Source organism: Fundulus heteroclitus, chromosome 20 (genome assembly GCF_011125445.2).
Source record: "Fundulus heteroclitus isolate FHET01 chromosome 20, MU-UCD_Fhet_4.1, whole genome shotgun sequence".
NCBI lineage: Eukaryota > Metazoa > Chordata > Actinopteri > Cyprinodontiformes > Fundulidae > Fundulus > Fundulus heteroclitus.
In genome coordinates this window covers 16,152,153-16,178,403 of record NC_046380.1, presented here as the reverse complement: position 1 = coordinate 16,178,403, position 26,251 = coordinate 16,152,153, and the positions used below count along the sequence as shown (strand labels likewise).

The 26,251-nt window shown below is 37.8% G+C and overlaps 1 protein-coding gene across 1 annotated transcript in view; it reads right to left on the bottom strand.

The window, feature by feature from the left end:
- iars1 (isoleucyl-tRNA synthetase 1) overlaps window positions 1–26,251 on the bottom strand; it is a 68,455-nt gene that overhangs the window by 15,314 nt on the left and 26,890 nt on the right. Inside the window, exons 13-25 of the mRNA XM_012869293.3 lie at window positions 24,607–24,705; window positions 18,947–19,073; window positions 16,064–16,137; window positions 12,091–12,285; window positions 11,842–11,928; window positions 11,036–11,119; window positions 9,237–9,381; window positions 7,972–8,092; window positions 7,745–7,836; window positions 7,419–7,496; window positions 6,764–6,885; window positions 2,525–2,627; window positions 1,015–1,098 (exon numbers count right to left, since the gene is read on the bottom strand). Coding sequence (XP_012724747.2) covers window positions 1,015–1,098; window positions 2,525–2,627; window positions 6,764–6,885; window positions 7,419–7,496; window positions 7,745–7,836; window positions 7,972–8,092; window positions 9,237–9,381; window positions 11,036–11,119; window positions 11,842–11,928; window positions 12,091–12,285; window positions 16,064–16,137; window positions 18,947–19,073; window positions 24,607–24,705 — 1,411 coding nt within the window. The remainder of the gene's footprint in view (window positions 1–1,014; window positions 1,099–2,524; window positions 2,628–6,763; window positions 6,886–7,418; window positions 7,497–7,744; window positions 7,837–7,971; window positions 8,093–9,236; window positions 9,382–11,035; window positions 11,120–11,841; window positions 11,929–12,090; window positions 12,286–16,063; window positions 16,138–18,946; window positions 19,074–24,606; window positions 24,706–26,251) is intronic.

The following is a 26,251-nucleotide window of genomic DNA, read 5'->3' as shown; positions in this document are numbered from 1 at the left end:
TTTCCACCTCTGTTGTGAAACATGCTGGATTTGGAAATGATGGCAACCTTTTTTGTAACTCAAGAGTACAGATAAGGATCTAAAATTAGCCCAATAACCATAAAGATCTGTTTTGGGTTGATTTGTCCTTTGTTGCAACAATGCTTATTAATTTTATGCTACTGGAAAACGTGTTTATTGCTCTTTGTGTCACACTGTTATGGACAAAAACAAAATACAGTAAAAATGGTTATTTCGTTCACGATCCAACAGCAAAACGCAATTGCGTCTTTAAAATGTTCTGTTATCACCAATGACCTGAAACAAAAAAAAAATAAAAACCTGGACTATTTTCTTACAGTTTGGTTCGCATGTAGATGACAGGTGCAAACAAGTTAGAGAAGACAGGATTATTAAACACAATCAACATGACGGCGGCTGAGGCTGCCCTCATGTCTTTTTTTAAGTGGCTTGTTAATATTTTTATAGTTTAACCAGAAATATTTGTCATCAAAAGTGCCTGCCACTGTTTTGCAGGTCGGACAGCTGGAAGGGTCTGAAAACCTCTGATCCAACAGCTCGGTATCAATTTTCAGAGTGTGTTGATCGACGCCTGAATAAACAAACACAACAGCCTTTTAATTTAATTCAGCTTACTGTAGAGTCTACACACAGCGATTCTGCAACCAGCATGTGTGACAGCCACTAAAGATGAGCTACTTAGTGTTGCTGCTGAATACAGTAAACACATTAACAGTTACATTACCTCTAATGTTTCAATAGGGACTGTGTCAGGACGTAAATAACTATTTAATCTGCTACACTCTCCCATCTGAACACAGCAGACAGTACAAGATTCAATTAAAAGCAGCATGTAGGGTTATCCTCCCTCTGATGTTTCCTCGCAGCCTCTCAGCCGTCATCCTGAACCACTTCTGGAACGTGAACATGGTTTCTTGGGATGTTTTCCTCAAACTGTGTTTGTCAAAGAGGTGTAAATCAACAAGGTATGTAAAGTATATGGCGTTCACTCACTTCAAGGATGTATTTCTGCAAAGACTGGATGTCTTTTAGAGCCTCTGGGTCCTGGTGGATAACTACCACCTCCTTCAACGGGTACTGAAACACAGAAAGACAAAGCTGATACAGAGCAAGGCATCAGGTTTAAATTAGTGTCTGCATTTAAAATGGTGAGCATGATGGTTTATTTCCCTCTTCAAAAATGCAGCTTGACAAAACTGCTCAAATAAATACATGTGGACTTATTGTAAAAGCCAAGATAGTGAGATTTTAGGTATAAATTACTGGGATTTAATGCAACAGACCAACACAGGTGGTGCCTAATTGTTTAGTGGAAGAAAAAATAACCATACATGTAATTTTTATTTATGAATTAAAATCTGCCTGTAATATTAATTTATTTCTACCACACCTAAACGTTCTTTAGGAATAACAATCATTTTTCTTTTCAAAGGATCCTAAGCCAAGTTGGACGAAGCGCTTCTTTGAACATCAAACTTTAAGTCTATAGACTTTCCCTCCAACTGAAGTGAACTCCCACAGCATTTTTATTTATCTCGTATTTAACTCCACCCGTCTTCAAATCATCAACTCTCACCCGCTTCCCCGTGTCTCCTGAGGAATTGCCTCCCCCACAGTATGATGCTGCCACCACAATGCTTCACACAGTGGGTGGTGTGTTCACGGTGACGTGCAACTTTTAGTCCACTCCTTTTGATATCATAAGACCGGGGGATCTTCGTGTATTCCCTGCTTGGCTTGTGGCAAACTTCAGACAGGACATTTAATGGATTACTTTCAGCAGCAGCTTTCTTCTTCTCCCTCCTACTTATAAACCTGAGCTGTGGATCTTACAACTGTCCTGTCTCTGACCTGTCTGGTGTTTTTGATTGTCTTCATTATGCCATTTATTTCTTTTTAAAATCCCTCTGAGGTCTGGATTTAAACGAAGAATATTTTACGCACAGCTGGACTCCAATTACCACTTGGGTGACTTCTGAAGGCAAAGAGCTGCAGCTGATTGTATTTAAGAGTATCAGAGTTAAGGGGACAGAATATAAATAGAAACTAGACTTTTCTTTTTATTTGGAAAACATTTAAATATTTATCTTAGACTTTGCAATTATGGGCTACCTTGTGTAGATTTATCGCATAAAGTGCCAGTAAAATAATTTGAATATTTTAGTTGTAACGTGGCAAACATGGAGTCCAACTGAACTTCAGTTTAATCAGGTATTATTATCTACACCTGCTTCCACTAGAAACATATTTTAACTCTTTATATTTCTAAGCAGGTTCAGGATCAACATTGTTCTCCAACTAACTTAACTCTGCAGGACATCATACCACAACAATAATGGATTCGTCAGATGAAAAATGTAAAAGATTTGATTTAAAAAAAATCCCCGCACAGATCAATAAGTGAATAATGAACCCCGGCTGGTGTTTTGCTTTTAACCTTGCTTACATGAGTTTGAATGCGTCTCCCATAGTGAGGCTGTAAAACAAGTGAATGGCGATATACCTTGACAGGAAGGGTCTTCCTGTCTCTAATCACTCTTCCCAGCTCGATCACAGACTGCATTTGAGAGACGGCGCTTTCGATGCGCTTGTCAATCAAATTATCCCTAAAAGAAAGGAGGCATAATAAAGAGAATCTGAATATCATCAAAATGATAAATTGCAATACAGTATAGACCACATCTTAGCAACGATGAGGAGTGACTGCAGTGAACTCCTCGAGATTTTTCAAAACATATGACCAGATCATAGATGGAGAGTAAAGGTTTTTATCTATACTATAAGCACATATAGAGTACAGCATTAACAACCTTTATTAGAACTGAATTTCTATTTTTGCATATTTACAGCTTTACAGCTAAGAGGGATGAAGTGACCGCAAGAAATTGACAGACAGCAATTCTCACCTTTTAATTAAGATTGAATAATAAATGTAGATGTTTTATCTTCAGGACAAAACAGATAAATAAAAAAATGACAGCGTTTGTTTTTCCAACAAATACAGACCAGCAACTTATAACAGAAACACCTACTAACGAGGTAATCTTGTGGTGGCTTCTCTTAGCTCAAAATTAAAGCAACTAATAAGCACAAATACTATCAAAATTCATGCGACATTTACTCATATAATATTCTATATGTGAAGACAACAATGGAGATCAGATACCGGCATTTAATGAGATGGGCGAGGAGCAACTGCTTCTGATTGGTGGCTGGGCTTTTAGAGGCAAATAAAACGGTCCCCTCTAGCACCAAGGACAAGAGGCTTTAATAGAGCTGCAGCATTAGAGGCTGCCCAAGTGACAGAAGAGATTATATGAAGCATTACACAAACTACTTTCCTTATGCAAAATCAAATAGATTTCTAATCATGTCAGAACTTATTCTTTATAGTTCAAGATGATGTAATTAAGTTTGGCCGATTAGAAATTCCTCCCAGGCATTTCGAAAAAGGATCTGCCGCCAAGACACGCACTTCACTAAAGCAAATGAAGTGGAGGGAACAAAATCATATTTCATGTGTAGGATCCACTCTACAGGGCAGACAATCAGGACAATGTTTCTCGGTCTTTACTTTGCACAAAGGCGACCCGACTGATGGCAACAACGAAGTACCACTCGAATCAAAACGGTACAAACGGTGCTTTAAAATTCAATTTACTAAAACAAAAAATATTCATGAAAGTTGGTTTATTTTCAGTGGTTTAATGTGCAAAAACTAGATGGAATGGTCAGGATTCCTTCACCTAAACCTATCGTATTTGAACAGAAACTTAGATAGTTGATGATGCGTGGGTTAATAGTTCTACTAAGAAATCTAACATTTATTTTATGTTGCAAGTCTTTTTTTTTTTGGTTATATTCATGTACAGTGAAGCACCCTTTGTCCAACACAAATTTATCCTCTGGGAGACTAAAACTGAAACATTAAACCTTGAAAATAAAGTTTGTAACAGCATCTAAGCATCTTGAGGTTCAAAACCACCTACTTCGGTAAATTTAACAGCTATTCAGTTGCAGAAAAGTAAGGCCGGCGACTCCGGCTGAACCTGATTAGGCTGTAAATAAGCTGTGAATGTCCTCTGAGAACAGGGTCACAAACAGGACAAGTGTGGTGTGTTCCCCGCACGGGGCTAAGCGGTAAATGGCCAATTTAAACCCTCTGACCTCAGTTACATTCACTACGTAGAAACACTGTTTCGACTGCAAGTAAGTCCTTGACGTTAAGAGAAATACGGGTGTGTCTGCAACAGACCTGCATTATATGAGGAACCTCCCAGTGTTGCTGTGATGGACTTGACTGCTGATAAATGTTTACAGCAGGATTATGTTTCTGTTATTGATGCTCAGCCAACGTAGACCACACAGAGTGAACATTGTTGGCGGATACTAAAAGAAATGCATCACTGAAAACTGAAGCCAGATGCAAATTAAAAGTTGCATATGGCATTGCTAGCAAACTACAGCTGGCATTAAGACAAAGTCTACTGGTTGTTTTTGGAGACTTGGTGATCCTCCTTTGCTTCAGTTCTTCAACAACCAGATATCTTATATCCTCCTTCACCATCCTGCTCACTGCAAGTGGTGGCAAGATAAACTTGTCCAGTTTTGTGGCCTAAAGCTAAAGGAAATGTACTTCTGTGATGTTATATTTATAATACAAAATAGGGGTGGACTATATGGACTTAAAGTTTTATCACGATATACTGTGGTACTAGGATAAAATAAATTATGATAAGAGGCTAATTAAGGGTTCTTGCAGTCTTTTCTAGGTTTCGACTGCATATAACAGCAATTATTAGCCTGGCCAGACAGACAGACTTACGCTGTGTGTTTTCAATAAAGTTTATCGGGCTGGACAGGTTTTGACTTAAAGCTAAAAGTCTAAACCTTACCGGACCAATCAGAGCGCGAGAGGTGGGAGTTTACAATGGGTCACGCTTTACCCATAATGCAGCAGTGTTTTTCTGTATGCAGTAAAGATGGCGGCTGATGTGGAGTGATGTTTTAATGATGCCCTTTATTATGTCCTGAATGAGCTGGATATAGCTTTAAAAACTCAACAACTGGCTGCACTAAGGGCTAAAAGACTCAGACCTGTAGTTCTCTGATTGGTTCTACCCTGTTTCCGCTGATCCTGTTAGTCCTGCCTTTGAAATCTGTCACTACCGGCAGCTTTCCAGACTGTTATGCCATGTTTATGCCATAAGTCAGTCTGGCTGGCCAGGGTAAGCAATTATACTCTCATAAATAAATACTGTTTAAAAAAGATATTTATTATGTTTAATAAATAAATATTAAAACAACATTCAAAACAGGCTTCACCGGGGGAAGTTGCTACATGATTTATATCACTAAAACTGCACACGGTAACTGAATTTAATTATATTTTTTAATTTGTTGATATTTATTGATGCTCTCAAGGAACCAACAGCGGAGAAAATGACAAAAATAACAATCCAGACAATATTAGCAGTCTTGGTGTTTTCAGACATTATTAATTGGAACTTATCATTGTCAAAATAAATCCAAATTCTTATCTAGATGAGACATTTTTCATGAACCATAAAACAATACGACAAAATGCCCACCCCTAATATAAAACGTCAGACTAAACATCAAAAGTTCATCCTGTGTTCAGGATGGGGGGGAAAGCAGCAGCTAGCTTGATTTGTCATATTAAATAATGGAGAGTGAGCAGAGCGATGCTGGTAGTTTAGGCCACAGGTGGAGGATTATTCATCCCTCTCATCACCGGACGTCGAGGGAGGCTTTATGGAGGCTTTTATGGGCCAGAGCCTCATTGGTTTGAGCTGCTGGCTCAAGGCGATGACTCAGCAATGCCCACAGCCAGTACTGCTGATGGAGGACAGGATCGGTCCAACAATATATTATCACATTCATTTCCCGCTTTGTTATTCAGGGCGGGATCACAGACATGCATGATTAATTTGAAATGTGAAAGCAGAATAGAGATGATCTCCTCTGCTCTCTTTGCTCTGACTGCAGGCGGGTTTCAGGACGAGGCAGCAGCTGTCTGCCTGTGAGACAGCGCTGAGGGAAATAGGGAGGGGCTCACGGCAACATTATTTAAAACAGTAACTTCAGAGCAATTGGTGCTTTCACGTTAAGTCGGCAAAAACACAGAAATAGCTGCTAGATTTGTTGCTAGTCACTTTTTTGAAGGGGAAAAAAAACTAGTCACTACAGGGGTCTGAAAAGTCACCATGTTGGCAAAAGCGCTTGCCTATTTTTCCTTTTTTTGACAGAGCTGCTTTTATACCCCCTTCACCGTCAGCGACCTGACGTCAGTTTCTCCAAATGAGGTCACTAAAGCTTTTGAGCAAAACTGATTAAAAATTCAATGCAAGACACCCACTGAACCCTAGAAAGGCTAACCGTTTTAGAGACAAAAGCAGGATTTTAACAAATAATGTCAAAATAATGACCAGTATATGTAGACGGCACTATAAGACAATCATGTTAACAGTTCATTGACAAAATAAGTGGATGTGTGGGTGAGCTACCCATTATTGAACTAATATTCTGATTGTTCAGCACTAGATCAAAGCAGGGGTGAAATGATACATTGATGTCGTGAGACGTTACACAATCCTGGGTTTAAATGAAACTTCAGCTCAGGAACCTTTTCTTACAGCAGTATCTTGTTACACCGCCAGCTCCTAGAAAAACTTTAGGGTAGTCTCTGGCCTCGTGCTTTACTAAGTGAATTATTTCTGACCTGACTTGTGGCAGCATGAGATAGTGGATGCTGTTGGAGTCCTTTTCTTCAACAGAGGCAGGGTCAACGAGGTGACGCAGATTTTGGTACATCATTTCTGTGATGAAGGGGGTGAAGGGAGCCTGAGGACCGGGAGCGATGAAAGCAAGCAGACATGAGCAGGAGGAGGAATAGATAGAGAAATGATTAAATGGTCTGCACTGTGGTTAATTTGCACTCTGAGATAAAAAGGTCCGAAAGTCTGAAACAACTTCTTTCTGCAGTACGTTTTTTTTCCCCCTCCTCCTTCAATCATTCGGAGCGCACAAACAGAAGTGAGCTATTATGAGCGATCCTCTAATGTGACTCTCTTTCATTTAAGCCACGGCTAATTAATTTGTAAGCTCAGAGCTGATCTGTATTGATTTGGGGTAGGCTGGCTCGCTTTTAGCTCGCCTCACGGCTCACATGCAAACGCTGTGTGTTAAAAAAACAACTCCTACCATTCATCCGTTTTACATAACCATACAAAAAAAAAATCACTTTCTCCATGCTCGATTTTCTTCTTATTTTCCAGCAAACATAAAAGAAAGGCCTTCAAACATTAAAATTTCCCCCTGCAATCACCTTTCTTTCTTGGTCTGAGTTGCTTTTATATAGAAACCAAATGACTCACCATCAACCTGCACATGGAGAAGAGAACGCTGAAGAGTGTTTCCAGCGCCCACAGGCAGTCCTCAGTGCCACTCTCGCCCTACAAAGTTCACAAACACATCAATATGTTGTTTTTTTTCTCCTTAAAGAAGCAGAACTATGGGGATTATTTCACAAACATCACAACCATTAGCCCCATAATCAGAACCAAGAGGTTTTGAATCAAAGGTTTAGGTTTATGACCGAAATCTATCACTTACTGAATCTCTTAAGTATATTAATATTGATGACCTCAAAATATTTCCTGTCATACATTTATCTTTCGAGGTTTTAGAGCTGGATTCTCACCTTTAAGCGGCGCCTGTTGGTCCGGACGTACCAGTTGGTGAGCATATCCACAAACTTGACCAGGCGAGGGACCACTGTGTACAAGCGGTAAGCTGCAACCAGAGGCAACCATTTCAGCAAACCGCCATGAATTGGCAACAGATTATCAGCTAAGATAAACCCCTACAAAAAATTATTGTTTTCAATCAAAGCATAAAAAGATATAAACACGGCAAAGTCAATCTTACCATCCATCTCAGCCTTGAAGAACTGGATGAGAGACTGCGTGAAGGACTGGATCCACTTGTCCATGATGTTGTCACTCTGCTTCGCCATGTTTTCATTGTATAGGAACTGAATCCCCTCCTCCTAATCCATTAATACAAACAAAAAAAGTCTCTAATATGTCTCAGTTTGGACCTGAACATTATGTATAAAAAGGGAAGGAAATCTCATATTTGTCGTCAAGAATGATGTTTTAACTGGGATTGTTTTTTGGCATCTTTGATATAAAGTTTGATATAATCAGGATAGCTCAACCTAACTGAAAACTGATGTTCATCACAGCTCCAGATCATTTTTACAACTACTTACATTTTTCGTTTTGTCAATGACTTTAAGAAAGTGGTTGCTACATTTTTCATGTCAAAACATTTGTAAGACTGCAATTTCCAGAGCTGCCTGTTGTAATCGTCTCATTTTCAAGTAGAAATACAAAACTTCACTTAACGTTTATATTAGGGCTGGGTGATATATTGAGCATTTCAATGGACGACAACACTTTATAATTAATTAAGTGTTTATTATGCATTAAAAAAGGGTGAGCAACAAACAGAACTGACCGGTTTCTTGGCAAATAGTGAACATATTCTGTTCAACTATAAATTTCATCTGGAGTTGCTTATATTAAACATTTCAGACTAAATTATGACCTTGTAAACACAAACCAGACAGTTTTGTCTCTGGCTCGCCCTTAATTAATGCATAGTAAACACTTATGAATCTGTTATTGAGTTTTTAGGGATTAATTAATAACATATCTATAACCTATTTATTAGCCACCTATAAGGAGAGCCTTACAGTACTCCATTAGTTATGTACCAAAAAATTATCCATAACTAAATGAGAAACCACTCCTTTACTATTACACATTTCTACAAACTTTCAGTGACAAACAAGTAACATGAATAATGCTTTATAACTTACTTAATGCACTATTGAGACTAGATGGTGCAAGTATAGCACGTTTATGCAACAAGTTTATTTGATTACACTGCCTTTGAAGCCATATTTTGACTCTTAGGAGCCAATTTGTTCAGCTATTACTGTTGACGACTTGTTGATAGGATCCAAATGGTAACTGAGCAGCACCAGCTGTTTGTAACCATCTGCTTCCAGGTAATATTCACCGTAGCAGCTCCACCACTCAATCCTTCCCAGTATGATTTCAATGTTTTATTAATTTATGCTGTAACACCGTGAGGCAATTAGGATAAAAATGGGAGGAATGTACCTTTTGTAATCTTTGTACGTTCTGCACCAGGAAGCGATAGGCGTTGTACCACGGCAAGAAGACATCCTTCAACACGTCGCGCACACCTTCCTCCTTGAAGCGCAGGTTCTCCGCTCTCACCACAGGTGAGTTGATGAGGTACAGCCTGCACGGGCAAAGGAGGAGTCAGTGATTCTGCAGGCTCGGACAGATGGTGTAAGTCGAAAAAACAAATGCCCATACTGTTTATTTTCCTAAAATATGACCAAGTGAGCTGAATCTGTGAGTGAACCAATAGAGTCAAATATTTTTTCTTTTACAGCAGTGTTGGTGAAATCCACTCCCCAAGGGCTGGAGCCCTGCTCCAGTCAAGCTCTGCAGGAACGTGCTAATGACCCGGTGATTTGATTCAGGTGTTGCACCAGGGTCTAACAAAGACAGATACTAGTATTTCACTTCCCCACAGCAGCTTTGTATGTTCTGTGCAGAAGAATAAAGTCTCTGCAACACAGAAACCATTATAAAAAGAGAAAGGTTTCACACATGGAGCTAATTTATCAAACAAAAATCATTCTTGGTAATACAGCAGTTTCATCCAACATGTATACAGTACAGACATATTTGTAAAATGTCAATAAGAAAAAAAAAATCTCTTATTTTTTTACGCATTTCACAGATTTGTTGTTTTCCAATGCAAACATACAGCAAACTCAAGTCTTGGTTTACTAGCATGCCTATAGAATAGCTCCAGGCCAAAGAAGATGTAGAGGATATGGGGCGATATTTTAAATATTTATACAAATAACTGGACTGGGAAAGCATAAACTATGTAAAATAGGAGACGATGAAATAAATACAGTTGGGGAAATAGGGAAAAGATAATGGTAGGTTTACATAAAAACACATGCAATGAAGATTAAAAAAGCAACACATTTAAAATGTCAGTAAAATAAATGCTAAATCAAGAGAAAATTAGAAAAAGAAAAATACAAAAAATAAGATAACAAAATAAATGTTTCATTTCAATATATTTTAATGGCGCATGCGGATATTTAGTAATTCTTATATTATTATTTCTTCTTCAAATGGGAAGTTTCAGCCGTCCAAATAGAAGGTCCTATCAATGGATCATTAACAAAATCCTAAACTATAACCACAGAAGTTCATGTTTAAGGTTACTGTTTGATTAACGTCTGGTAGAAATACTTAACCTGTAAGCTAAAACTCTGCAACTCAATGCAACAAGCAGTGATTTTAATTGCAGCAACTCTTAGTAACGTCTTAACTAAAAGCCTAAACAAACGTAACTATGAACTACACCGTAGGTTTGAGGACCTAAAAATAAGAAAGGTGAATATATCATGCTGTACCATCTTCAGGTCTCACAGTTTTTAGGATTATAAGTACTTTCAACAAAAATAAAAAGGATGGGAAGCCTCAAATAGAACCAGGCTGTTGGCTTCTTCTCTTTAATTTAGTAGTTTGCTCCTTTTCAGTCTATATGTGAGCATATGGTGCAACTGCAGAGTGGTTTATTCATAACACCATATGGCCATAGCACTCTAACTGCTCAGGGCAAATGAGAGGATGTACAAAGGGGGACTAGTGTTTGGATTTGCATCTACAGCATGCATGAGTGTGCAGATACTCCATGTGGACATGCTGACATCCAAGTGACAGCTTTCCACTGAATGTTTTCAGGGATGTTAACATTTTGAAGCCATTATTGTAACTGACACAAAGTGGCCTCAGATCTGGCAACTTCAACATATCAGGAACATGCATGCACGCACGCTCTGGCGTTCCAGTACAAAGCTGACCTGAGGGCATCGGCTCCATAGTTCTGCACAACCAGTCCCGGATCTGGGTAGTTCTTCTTACGCTTGCTCATCTTCTGCCCATCGCTGAGGGGAATAAAACAGGCAGGCATTAATGCACATGCACACGCATGTATGCACGCATTAAAAAGACAGAGCATGTTGGAAACCATGAAGTTGGGATTCAAATTAGTCGAGTCCTTCCAGGTCAGCAGGCCTGTGAGCACACAGCTACATATAAACCTCACGACCGAGAAGAAGCAGCAGAGAGGCTTTAAAGCCTAGACGCTGCAGCGCAAAGATATTAAATGAAAACGGATGAGCTACTGAAAAAAAATATATATAAATGAGAATAAGTGTTGTTCTACTGTACAACGCTTACTGGTGTTGTACAGTAATAACAGCATTTTTCTATATAACATGAAGGTCACAGGTTCAATCAATAAAGCTTCTTCATCCTCATGAAATACCTTCAGTGTTTTCACACATACAACATCTAACAGCCATAATAAATCTTACAACTTTGGGAAAGACTTTTCTTTTGTCACATCACTGGGGCTGCTGCATGAGTCATTTTAGCCAAATATCTTTTCATTTTTACCGTCTGAGATTTAGTTTTAATTTTTAGAACTGGGGCCCCTTGATTTCTGCAAAGAATAAACTGTGAAACATTGAACATTGTAGAAATGGTGCCTTCTACAATAGTAGTAATAGTAGTATTTGTAAATATTTTGAAATTTATCCTTTTTACACATAGTTTGACAGAAAATTGACCTGCTGCTTGAAGTGTAATAATTCAGCAGACTGACCTAGCGAGCACCAGCCCGTTAACAATGACGTTCTTAAAGGGCGGCTTCCCAAACAGTGCCGTGGAGAGGACCAGCAGGGTGTAGAACCTACAGAGGAAAAACAAGGTCAGTATGACGGAGATCTTTGCTTCTCATCTTCTTCTCTGTCCATCATTCAGTCACTCACGCTCCCCTCCTATCATTAGTCTCTCCTCTGTCACTCACTCTCAGCCTGACCCAGCTGTACAGACCCACTCATCCCCTGTTTACCATCCTCTGGTCTGGTCAATGCCCTCGGCGATGAAGTCTGCCGGGAAGGTGTCCTCAAACTCCTTCCTGTTCTCGAACGGGTAGTGGACCTGGGCGTACGGCATGCTGCCGCTCTCAAACCAGCAGTCAAACACCTCCGTAACCCTCCGCAGGACGCCTTTACCGCGCCGTGACGGGATTGTCAGGCTGTCAATGCTGGACAGAGAAAGTTTGGAAAGGAGGAAGGAGTTCAGCAGCTGGAAGCTCCAACACTTTGACTCTTTGACACTTTTTCACTGAATCTTAAAAACGCCAAAACCGCTAAAGCAATCTTTAAAGATTTTTTTCCCTGCAGTGTTACTAAGAAGAAATAGACAAAACACCAGAAGACAGGGTCATTTTAAACGAAAATGTGAATTAGGCTACAGGAGGTTGTTAAAACGAAGTCGGTTAATGATCCTGAATTCACGTTTTGAAATAACTCTGTTTTAATTAACTCTTGTTGTGTCATAACAAATCACTCAAAGAACCTCAGGTATGCTGAGACGGCTTTTTTAAGAGCATCTAAAAAAAACAGCGACAATCAAAATAAAAACCTTCAAGGCTTATTAAAACTGATTTTCTTTATCTAAATGCTGCAAACTAAGGAGTCTGCAGCTCTTTAGAGAACCTAAGAGAGCAAGATTTAGAGAGAAGGCGGCAAAGTTCAGTTTGAATTCCTGAGTAGTCGGGTAATACTTCAAAGCTGAGAAGCACTACGTCTGTGTGCTGAAAGTGTTTAATAGTTGTATCGCTTCAAATTCAAACTGGTCACAGTGATGTGGATCCAGCAGAAGATACGACACGATGAAGACATCATAGTGGAGTCGTCGATGTGCAACAACCGGACGACGAACAACAACAACAACAAATCTAGAGCACAGTGAGCTGCAGAGTCTGCAATATTTTGATTTTCAGCTTTTTATCAATACGTTTGGTTTCAGTACATCTAGGTCTTGGTTTTCAACAAGACATGTTTCAGGTTTTTTAGAGATAGTCTGTAGTCAAACTATAAAGTAAACCAAATAAATAAAAGGGTGTATTTATGCATGATTTTTACTTTTTTTCCACAAGATGTATATCTTAATTTTACAGTATATACAAATTGATTTGGTTCCTCATCACTACCTGTTAAAAAATGCTGTATTTTAACTTTGGATAAATCATGAGTGATCCTTGGACCAGAAACGAATTAAATGTTTTATGTGACGCTCCTGATTCATGACACTGAATGGCTGCTAATTGTTATGTTGTTTACAGCGGTTACATTTAGCTTGGAGCTCTACAGCAGCTCATCCACAACATCTTTTAATTTATTTAGTCTTATAAAACCAATTCATCTGAAGAGAAAAGTATAGATCTCTTTGCAAATCGTCAGAAAAACAAAACAAAAAAACGTTTAGATATAAATAGGTTCCAATAAAATTCTTTCATACCCCCTTCCAGATATAATTGTTCTCCTAAAAATGTTTTTTTTCTACTTTTATTTTTCTGACCTGAATGTTTTAGGATGTAAGTACATTTGTTTCAGAGAAACAAATCTGGAAAATTAATTTAAGATGGGGGGGATCCCTCTGAGAAAGAAAGGATTTTTATACTGTCCCTTCAAAAGTGGATCAGATGTATTGAAAAGTCTGAAAATTTGTAGGAAAAAAAGGTGCAGGAAGGTTAAGTAGTTTTTGCACCGGCGCAACCATTATCTAGCTCAACTGTGGTCCCATTAACCGATGCAATTAAAAGCACAAGCTAATCTTTCATCGGGTGTAATTCCCTGTCTGTGAGTAATGTGTGAATCTGAGAGCTTACTATCATTACAGCAAAACTAATTACATCTACAATTAATCTAAAAATTAAACACACCCATGTTTATATTCATGTTATTATGATGAAACAAAACAGGGTAATTGCTAAACTATTGTAGTTTAGTTTTAATGTGACATGTATTCCTACATAATTCAATTAAAAGCAAAAAAAAAAACCCAAAAAACAAATACTTTGTTGCAGCACCTTTGGAGTAAACGTTAGCTTTCTTCTTCTTCTTCTATGGTAGGAGTTTATCACCATCCCATATCTTGATTGAGCAATATTTGATCCCTGCATAAAGTCAAAATCTTAGTTTTCTGTAGTTTTAGAGAAAACTAGAGCTTTTAAGAAAATGGCCGCTTATAAATGAATTGTTGTTCGATCGATAAGATCATTCAACTTCAGACTAACTCTTTAAATCGATAATGATTCAGTCTTTTAATCATTTTTCTAACACCAAGCATGTGGAAAGACATTTGCTGAAGGCAATCAGTATAAACCAGAAGCTACTGAAGCTCCTTCAGTGCTGCAGTCCAGATGACCAGTTTCTGTCTCATCTTTTTATTAATAATGGGAACATCTGCAGTGCAGGAAATGCCACAGTTACATTTTCTCAGAATGCTGAAAACTGTCTTCACTGTGCCATGGTGTAGATATACAGTAATTTTTTTTACTCTACTCCTGACTCATGCCCTTTTAACATCTTTAAGCTAGGGCTTTGGTTTAAGGATGCAAATGTCAAGAGGATCCCACAAGGACAGAAGAGTTGTCTTCACGGTCAATCAGATTCTTTGTTATCAATTGCAGGCTTAAACTCTAAAGCTGGCTCAAAAGGGCCTTATACATTAAGGTTGTCCACAGTTATGCAACCAGGTTACTGCAGCTCTTTTACTTCCTACATTTTGTTACATGTTGGTTTTGGTTCAACACAACAAGCTTATATGAAAACTGCACTGAAATTATCTGTATCTCAGTGTTTAACCTTGCATTTTAACTTGTGTGTACACTTTTTATATGCACTGTCCTGGAGGATTGTTGGTAATTTAGTTTAAGTAAGGATATTCAGAGACAAAGTCACAAAGCACTGTCCAGGAAAAAAAGTTAAGATAGACATAAAAAGCAGAAAGGTAGATGTAAAAAGCACAAATCTACATAAAACGCACAATAAAACTAGAACATAAAAGCTTGGTGAAACAAAACGGTTTTCAATTGTTTTTTTAAAAATCTGCACAGTCAGCAAAGTGAAGCTGCAGTGATAAACTTATATAGTTTAGGAGCCACAGACTGAAAGGCTCTGTCCCCCCCCTTAGTTTTCAGCTTAATGCGAAGAACATCCAGGAGATTTTAAGCTTGGGATCAAAGGGTGCTGGGAGCAAAGCGTTTATTTAAAATCTGACACAAAAAGTCAGGAGCCTGGCCATTTAGGTTTGTAGGTAAGACAAATGCATTAATAATTTTCTCTAGATCTACTCGAGACACCATGGCATTAAATTTTCTTAAATAAAAAACAGGAATGAGAGGTGGATCAGATATGCGAGTCAAAGCTTTTACAAGTGTCAAATGTTCAAATGTCACTGAATTTTTCACAGTGGATTTGGTTGCTGGGCAAAAAGAAGCAACTTGGTGGTTGATTTTTGCAGGTGGCTAGGCGCAACAATCAAGGTCTTTGTCTTGTCTGTGTTGAGAACCTGAAAGTTGAATGTCGTCTGCATAGATGTAATATGAAATATCAGTAGAAGCCTGAATAATACCAGCAAATGGAAGAATATAAAATGAGAATAATAATGGGCCCAGGATTGACCCCTGTGGCACACCACAGGTCAGAGGAGCAGAGTCACAGCAGAACGTGTCTGTCCTGATGCAACATGTCCTATCAGATGGATGAGGAGAACCAGTCCAACATAAAGCCAGAAATGGCAGCCAGAGCCCTACGCCTATTTAACAAATTGTATGATAAAACTGTGTCAAAAGCAGCACCAACATACAACATTTCCCTACATCTGTAACCATTAAAAAATCATTATGAAAGCCAGACTGAAATGGATCAAAAATCAGGAGCCATGAACTGAGCTGGGTTTCAACAATCTAACGGGTTAAAAGTAGCTTAGAAATTGCACGAAAGTTGTATAATCTACAAGTTGTTATGACTTACCTCTCCCGATGCAGATCTGTTACTTTGATTCCAGTCAGCTCCTCTAGTTCAGCCATGGACCCTACACAGACCACCTATAAAATCCAGAAAAAAAACACTAAATAAATGTATGTAAACCGCAAAAACATAAAAAAAAATATTGGTCCTTGAATATAATGTAGGGTTCATATTCATTCTTCAACTAAGTATTTCCTTGCAGCTCCTTTAATTGAAAGTGGATTCCAATTAATAATGATAAATTCAACAAGGAATAATTAACTTAAGTCAATCACATATTTTCAATGTTCTGCAAAAAAGGGCATTTTTTGGTCAGGATTTTGTATGAGATGAAAACGTTTTGTCTTACTTTTCTGTGACCAAAAGGTTTAATACAAAAATTGCACTTACTTTACCTAATTACAAATGTTACATTTACTTTTATGACTTAGTTTTAATTGTGTAATGTTCTGAGGTAGTGCTACTTAGACAATTTTTAGCTACTCTATCCGCCACTGGTCTCTTCACTGAGTAAAGAGGAAACACATTTTCACCAAACATCTTTCATCATCTCTAGTGGAGAGAGTTTACTGGATGCAAAAAAGCTTCCTTATTCTCATTTATTGTTATTTTCTTTCCAATGAGCCTACTGTGGCATTTGAAGGGTATATAAATAAACATGAAGTAGTTTGCACTCTTTAACCATTTATATGTATTTACCTACTAATACTGGTTTCAAAAGCTTCATTTTGTGAAAAAGTAAGGTTAATTGTGTAAAGGAGGTATTACTTTTCATCATTTTGATATTTTATTCAAAAATACCAGAATATATCCATAAGATAACATAATTTATATAAGATAAATACAAAATCTGACTTTACCATCAATTATTGAGTAGTTTTTCAGCAAAATACTTTTTACTCGAGTATTTTTCTAGTGATTACATGTTTTCTACAGGTGTAAAGTCATTCAACAGTATGAAGGACAATCTATGGCTACCCAACCCACCTCCTGTTTTAATAATGATCAAAACTATCAGAACATACTGTGATCTGACCTGACTGAAATTAACAGGATTAATCCAAGTTAAATTTGGCCCACATTGAATTCTATTGAGTTGGACAAGTTTGTCTGGAGATGGCATTTAATATAACAAAACAGACTGAGTTTGAGTAATAGATTTTAATTCAACATAGAGTTGGGCATATGGCTGCAGTGGTGGACCAAGTAACGTGACTGAAATAAAAAACTAGAAGCGGCTCTTTAGTTAGTATTATTTAAGGAATATTAATCTGTGACCAGTTTGTGTTTGGACTTTCTCCATTAGTCTGAGTTTTTAGTTCCTTTGGACAGATTTATAAGTTATGAGAGATTCATAAGGAAATCTTGGTTGTGATTTTTGACTGGTGGTTCAGTTTGATGGGATCGCCACCAACTGAGACTATAAAACGGTTCCTGCAACAAATAACAAGCAGAGTCGGAAATGTTTTTTTTTTAATGAACAATCCCACAATTTCTTACTTAATCTCCTTTTTCAGATTCTGATTTTCATAGGGGCGCAGTGCAACACAGGTTGTTCTTCAGATCTTATACTCTCAAGCTCACACAGTCAGACATGTATAAGAGCATTTATGATTTTTGAAAGCAGACCATGCGGCGCTGGTGTTTAGACACTAAAGTTTAAAGTAGGCCTTCTCGTGAGTAACTTCACCTTACACTGTAAGACAAAGTGTGTTATCTGGTCTCCTCAGAGAGGTAACCTGTAGGCTCTGCTCTAGTTTCACCAAAGCACCAGGTAACGTGGCCCACATACAGCCTGGTGCCCCACCATGCTAAATTAGGCATAGTAAAAGCAAAAGCTCACAGCGGAATTAGGAAAAAAAAAAAAAAAAACAGAAAAGGAAAAAAAGGGATGCCACCGAGAAGAGGAAGCATTCAAGGGCAATCAAAGAAACGCAGACATGCAGATCCTTGCAGGTTTGGATGTAAGTGTGTGGTTAGCTGCTGAGGAGCGTGTGAGGGTGGCACCGGGGAGTGTGAATGTTCTGGAAACAGTCACAAAGCTATTTCCAGCAAGCAGGTCGCTTGCTGTCCCTCTTTTCAGCCAGGGGACCGCTGCTTCATTTTTCAAATGCTCAAATAACCCAGTTGTGACATCTATATTCAGTTCAGTCTACTTCACACAGGCAGATGAGTCTGGCAACAAATATTCATGACAAAAGCAACAATTAAAGTTTGGCATGCTTCGCCGACGTCTGCCTCTCTTTTCAATTTCATTTTTTTTTCATCCCCCTTTCCTCTCCACATGTTTTACTGCTTACCTCACCTTTCTAAACCAGATAATTTATTTTGCCCCATCCTCTTTATTTTCTCTCTTCTCTCAATAAAAAAACAAAAAACAACAGCTGTTTGTCTTGAACACCTTTGAAGTTGCCTTGACTCCAGTGAAACCAAACACGTTTTTGATTCATATTAATATGCCGCCAACATTAATGAGTTATTCATGTATCGAGTTTACTGAGGCACTGCATGATGGTTGCCTGAAGGGAGGCGACTGGCTGTGGTGGAGTCACGCTACATGCTTTGACGCCGTGCTCAGCCTCATCCTGAAAGTTTCTCCTACATGAGCCTCCACCAGGAGAAAAGAGACCCAACTGTTCACATCACGAGTTTTCACAAAACGGGTCAGAAAGCTACATTTTAACATTGCAAATGTATTCTAAAAAATGGATTCTTGAGCATAATTTTATTCCACAAAAAAAAAAAAAATTCTATTGAGCCCTCTCATGCTGAACCTTGATCGCTGCAAACTCAATAATCAGTCACCCCACACCAAGAAACATTAGAAGCATTAAAGCATTAAAGCATAAAAGTGCATTTCTATTAGTGTTTTGTGTTTTTCCTGACCTCCTCGAAGTCATCGCTGACCCAGAGAGGGATCGGTGTGCCCCAGTAACGATTTCTTGAAATTGCCCAGTCGCGTGCATCTCTGAGCCAGTTCCCGAAACGCTTCTCACGCACAAACTCTGGGACCCTGCAGAAACAGAGCGATTATCATTTAATTTTAATTTTATTTGAAATGAGTACATAATAGAAAAGGATATTTTAGCCAGAGCCCAATTAGGTCTGACAAGACAAGACAAAAGGAAAAAAAAAAAAAAAGACTGTTGTGGTTGTGTGGGATAGTTTATTTTTCTTTTTTACATTTTATTATATGGGGTCCAGTAATGTAATCATCAGCATTCAGTAGCTTACCTGCAGCATATAAAAAGTCAGAGACAGAAGGTTCAAAGCAGATTAAAGCCCTCTTTAAACAAATACTATTTTATAAAGTTTTACACAGTTACGGTTTTTAAACACAAAAGTCTATGTGTAAGCACTGTAAGACTAGACAAACAAAAATTGTTAATTAGTTTAAATTTAAGGTTGTAATATACATTGTTTTCTATAACACTGAATTTATTTTTATTTTTAAGGCAAATCAGCTGGCATAATTAAAAGGTAAAGAGGACTATTTTTCTGAAAATGTAGGTAAGACACACCCAGTGAGAGCAGCAGAGCTACCATGAATAGCTAACACTGTAGCTAACCGCTAAGCTAACTAGATACATAAACACTAGAAGTGCGCATGCATAGCCAGCAAAGGAAGGTGCACGAACATTGGCTTTACGGGAGCGCGTCAATGATTGGCATGTGGAACAACTAATAGATAAGGTGATACCCCCCAAACCTGAGGGACAGAGTGGGGTGAGACCAGGACCAAAACTTTGACCAATCCCTGCCAAACGGCAAGAATTGGTTTACAGGCCTGCAGCTCCCACAGAGATAGATTTTTTTCTTCTCCTTTTTCTGAATACATAATGTACTTACTACTTTCTGGATGGGAGGATGATTTCACCCAGTATCACAAAAACTGTAGATAAAATCATCCCCCCAAAACTCGAAGCCGAAAGACGATCATTCACTACACCTTTAAGTATTTCCCTTACTTTGCAAACACTATGTAAAAATAAAAAGCATATAATGTACTGATCATTCACCCTCTCAAAATCATTATCTGGGATTTTCTTAAAAAAAAAAACAACAACAAACTTCATTACTCTAAGAATGCCAAACACCTTACATAACATATTAATGTGCTGCATTTTATAAGCAAATATATTTCCCTTACAGGCTTCTACCTCTTACTTTTTTTTACTGCATGGAATAATGAACTATTTTTAGTCCTGGAAATAAAAGTACATGTGCGCTATCTGAAATTCAGCTGTAAAGGTGAACATTCCTCCAAGGCATCCTCCTCTTTTGTGTGTTGCTCTTTTCTCCTTTTCCTGTTTACTTGGTCTTATTTCTGGCTTTAATCTACCGTCTCCACATCGCCTCCTCCTTTTTTTTGCCGCTCTGCTCTCTCTTACTGTGCCAGGCCACTCTGCTCACAAGAACAGTGCAGAGGGGAGTATAAATTGTCACCAGGATTCACGCGCTAAGCAAAGACTTCATCAATTCCCATTTGTAGGAGGCATTTCTATTTAGGCCCCTAATATATCAATTTAATGATTTTTTTTTCCTGCCAGAGCTGTTCACCAGCGAGCCTCCATCCTTTACCCTTCTTCTCCCAGTTCAAGCTAAATCAAGAATTTAAAACATGCAGGACTGCTTGAGACACACAGAAGGGTTATTTAGGAGCTACAGGCTTCCATCATCAGTTACACGGTGGGGATGGATTCAAACGATTGAAAGAGAGGTTGTGTTCAGTGACAGGAAAAGATTAACTGGACAAAAAGCTGATAAAAAAAACTGTATGTTAAAGGACTTAGATAAAACCTACTACAACCATAAGTGTTATCATAGTAGGTATGCAGAGCAAGTCTGTCAGAATCTGAAACATTGTTTTTAAGCAAGAATAAACTTGTGGTTTCATCCATATCAAAGCACCCAACCCAAAAAAAAATAAAAAAAATAAAGTAGAACTGGCAGGGCTGGGCGATATGGCATGAAAATAAAATCTCAGATTGTATTATACCAAATCCGATTCATTTTCTTTCTCCTTTTTGTTACACAAAAAGAAGTTATCTTACAACCATTTTGTCTGGGAGTTAAACCTGAATTCAAAGTTCAACCAAATGCAAGCTGTGAAACATGCTTGTAAAACAAGATGGCGGCCCTGCCGTTGTAAACAATGAAAATATAACTAAATGTTTACTGCTAGTAGTTTTACACAAAGAGCTAAGAACAGGCTTCACTTCACTTGTGTAACTTCAAACTAACTTTTAAAAAAATAAGTAAATGAGTAAATCAAAGAGCCCCGTATTATGGTTAAAAATAAAGTTTCCTCTTTACAATATTTTGATAATATATATTCCAAAACATATATTCAGCATGGAATGCTATTCTCTTCATACAAGCACAATGAGTGGACTGGCAATATAAAATCTCAATTTTTAAAAAATGTAATCTTAAGAAATAGTAAATTCAAATTAATCGCCCAGCCCTAATAACCGGCTGTATTTATTTCCCATAAACCTGTTTATTGGGTGCTAATATAAGCATCTTTGGATTCTTTTAACCAACAAATTTCCTACAAACATAACGGAACATAAATTATAGCAAAAGGTGCACACCCAGTAACACACTGTTAAGAAATACTATACTCCTTATTCTGTGTAAAAGTGGACAACATGACACATATATGTAGAAGATAACTCAGCTTTAACATAAACAACAAACTGAATTTAGACTTTGGTTACCCTGAAAATTGTTTTTTAAATTTTGCACAAAAAATATGTCCAAATTTGCTAAAGATTATTTAAATCCATTCCGTTTTAATCAGAACTGCAATTAAAAACAATTTTGTAGCATACAACAGAAACCATGAGACAACACTGAACATAGTTGTGACTACAATCCCTACTGTTTCAATCATTAGCAGAAATAATTACGCCTACGAGGTCATAAATAGATCAAATCTGTACCACGTACCAACAATAGATAAATACAACTGCTGATCGACAACAGCACATTGTTTATAATAAGATGCATTTAATTTGTTTATTTATGAACACTTTCAATGATGATGTCATCAACATCATCATCAAAGAAATTGCATATTTGTTCAAACATTTGTGACCCAGGCTGCAGGGAAGAAAAGCTTTTGCCAAGACAAAAAAGTGATTAAAAACAGTGATTTACTGTGGTTGGATCTACAAATAACCTTTTTGAAATGATTTATGAATTTTAAAGTGTTGCCTGAATCCACTCTACACAAAACAAATTGTACCAAAAAGACATCAGAGGCACACAAAGTAAAGGAGGTGAATAAGAGATTGAAAATGTGTGTGAATCAAATTCAGGGAATTATTTTAGAGCAACAATTTCAGAGACAAAAATAGATCACCACCAGCACTTTGGCGCATGCAGGATCCAGCTGGAAACGAAGTGGGTTAGGGCAGTAGCAGCTATGTTGTGCCTGTGAGACAATGCTGAGGGATGTGCAATCTTCATGGCCGGTGTCGCTGCTAACAGTGACTCCAGAATGATTGGTGCTTTTAACGTAATTATATATATATATATATATATATATATATATATATATATATATATATATATATATATATATATATATGTGTGTGTGTGTGTGTGTATATGTGTGTGTGTAGTTATACTTTTTTTTCTGTAGTTATACTTTTTTTTTCCATTCTGAAGGTGTGGCGGCTTTTATTTAGCTGTGTGCCTTACAAGTAGCAGAAACACTGCATGGTTTAAAATATCTTACATTATGTTGATCGGGAGCTGCGTTTACTTTAACTCTAATTTGAGGTTATCTTTATTCATTAGCTAAATATATGCCAAATGTGCAAATATCAATTTGAATAATAATTCCTATTATAAATCTATAAAGCCAGATGGAAAAAAAACAATGACAATAATAAAAGCAGCAAATGTAGTGCTAAACAAAATCGTAAATTGCAATAGGTTGAAAAATGAAGTGATCAGTACCCAATATAAATAGATGAAATATACTTGTACCTTAAAATGTTGGACCTCTTATGTTCAGATGAGTGCTGCTAGGAACTGAGCAGCCTCCCCAGCTGTAAAATAAATGTGCTTCGCTTTCTGGTTGTTTTCGGTTTAATGGACAAACAATTATCCACCAAATGGTGGCGCAGCGTTTCTAGAACTGGCAAGGCATAATAACTTTTTCTGTAGAACTAAAAAAAAATGTAAAAGCAAGATTATGAAATCTGTTTTATTCTTTTACAACCTGTTTTAAGAAAAATGGATTTCATAGAGCCCTATACATGCTTTTTATTATATTGTAAAACCTTTGAGCTATAGGAATCATGAACAAAACAGTCCAGCCTATTTGTGTTGCTCATCAGCCAACTATCACTATGATGTGTTTTGTTACCTTTTGCATTATGGCTGTGGAGAAACCACTTTAAAGAGGCCGTGATCACTTCACCTTCAGGCTTAGAAGATGGCCTCCCTTTGGGCGCTGAATAAGTCATTAATTTACTCTGACTGGAGAAGTTCAGTCTGACTTTTGACTGAAACTTCTGAGTTTAAAGATAAAATGAGCAAATGGATTTTATTAGATTTAGTTATTAGAGTTTTTTTTAATTATATAAACGAGGCTACATCTCAATACAATGGAAACTATAAGGATGATTGTTTGTGAAAATGTCAAAATGTTTATTAGTAATACACTAAGAGTACCTTGATATTTTTTAACATGCATGTTTTATTACATTTACAGGTACATCACATTTAATGCAACTCAAGTCAGATAAAAATTGTTCCAAGGCAAAACATAAAGAAAGGTCAGTAAAATATTGTTAATAATTAATAATTTCTTGCCGTTTTTCTTTGACAATATAGATTTAAATGTTTTGCCAATGTCAATTATAAAACAAATTAAATGGCAAATAAATAAATCTTGTTGACTAGATGTGATTTAGTCTGAGTTACCTTAAATTGGCAGCTTAGTGTTTGCAGCAGCAACACCCTTTAGATAAGGAGCACAGACTTTAATTTTAAAGTATGCGTGTGTTTGGCTCGGTCTCTGCATGTGTGTCGGTGCGTCTTCACCTTCCTGGCGGTAAGTCATTCATCTTGGTTTGACAGTCCCATTACCAGAGGCAGCTACTGTGGCTCAGAAGAGAGCGCTGGGAGCACCATGGGTAATACCACTTAGAAAAGCCATCACGCTGAAACTTATCCTGCTTCAGATTTAGCATCATGCTAATTTTCTCTGCAAAATGTTCGTCATAAAAAAGGCCTTGAAGAGGAATTTCTGTCTGATATTGTAAAAGTCAAGAAAAGTCACTGCAAAGACTTGGATTCTAAATCCATCATTGACACTTTAAAAGCCCTCTGGAGCCAGAGAGGTCCGTTCTCCACAGACGGACCAACAACTTGCACAGTCGAGCGACGGATGTAATTGTTTTGAGACTGCATCTGCCGTTTGCTCTGCCTCAAAGCAGTTAAGATCAATTGTTTGGTGAAAAGCTCACAGTTGGCCCTTCACAATCACTTAACTCTGAGATAGATGTCAGTCGGTCACAGCTTACCAGTAGCATTTCCCGTTGCACTCCAGCAGCTTCTCCACCATGTGCTCCACTCGCACAAACCAGCTGGGAACAGCTTTGTAGATCAGGGGAGTGTCGGACCTGAGGAATACAAGTCATTTCATTAAATATAGCGCTACAATATTTTTGTACTTGATCACTTACCGTATTTTTTTGGACCATAAGGCACACCGGATTATAAGGCGCATTGAATATTCTTCCCAACTGTGTAATATCACTCCACCCCTCAAAGTACACCGCTCTCTCCTGAGCGGGAGAGCTATCCGTCTCTGTTGGGAGGACAGAGTAGTTGGACAACTCTGCCCTGTTTCTAACATAAAGCCAAAATAAACGTAACTTTTATATTGAATTAACTTAATTGGTTTATTGTTGCTAGCGCGGGATGTCTTACATGGATGAACTTCTAGTTAAGACATTACAGTCAGGCAGTCTTGTAGACAGCTCAGGGGTCCGATCAGGTAGTGACACAGAGTACCGTAATGCTCCAAATATCCAATGAGTGGAGCAGCTTTGCTGCTAACCAAAGTCTTGCTCACATATTCTAACACATTTCTGAGCCCATTGTACCACATAAATTCAGTCAGTAAGCACAACCGTAATCATATATAAATAATGAGTTTTTGAGAAAAAGTAAAGTGTGCCTTACAGTCTGAACAATACAGTAATCTTTGAGGCACTTTTAAAATTAATTTATAGTTTTTATCCTTGGGCCCAAAATGGCTGCTCTCTTATTGTAATAAAATGTTACATTTCAATATTTTTTGCCACTTTCCACACACAGATTTACAACTACCTTACCTCTAAAGATAACGTTTTTTTTTTATTTCATTTATAATTTTAAGACCTTTTCTCTAATAAAAAAAGCCCTTGAATTCTTTTCAACAGCACAAACAAAATACACCACATCATCCAAACTGATTTTGATGCATTATAGGTCTTGGAGCGATGACAAATTATTTATAAAATACTTTTTACCTGTAAGTTCAAAACCAGGGGTCTCAAACTCAATCGCCTGTGTCCTGCTACTTTTAGATGTCCCTGGTCCAAGAAACCTGAATCTAATGGCTGAATTTCAACCTCAGTATTCAAAGATTTGTTTACAAAAGACGGCCGTACGTGCATGTGAACAGCTGCCACTCGAGGCTTAGCCCCTCCCGCTACATAAAATGCCACTGTCGAACTGACCTAAAGACGATAAGGACCCATTATTGTCACAAAAAAAAAACGGTCTTTGGCAAAGAAGTTGTCAGATAAGAAAAGTGACAAAACAAGGATTAACATTGGCCTCGCGTTTCCAAGGTTCAGAGCATTTGGAGAGCTCCAGTTTGACTCGGCTAGCTTTTCTCCTCCAGACAGGTGAGTAACAGCACAAAGTCAAATGTTTGTTTTTGTTGGTGTTCCAGTCTTGTTAGACTTGTGCTGCTATGTTGATTCAATTCAATGCAATGCTACAATTGCTGAATATAGGGTTAAGACGTTATACCAGACGTCACTGTTCTGTGCGCCACACATCTTGTTATGGTCTACAGAAAGCGGTCAACGGCGCGCCTAGTGGTGGAAATTTACTTATTACTCCTTTAAAAGACTCCTTTTTTCTTGTGTCACTCTTCAACCAATCGGATTACGT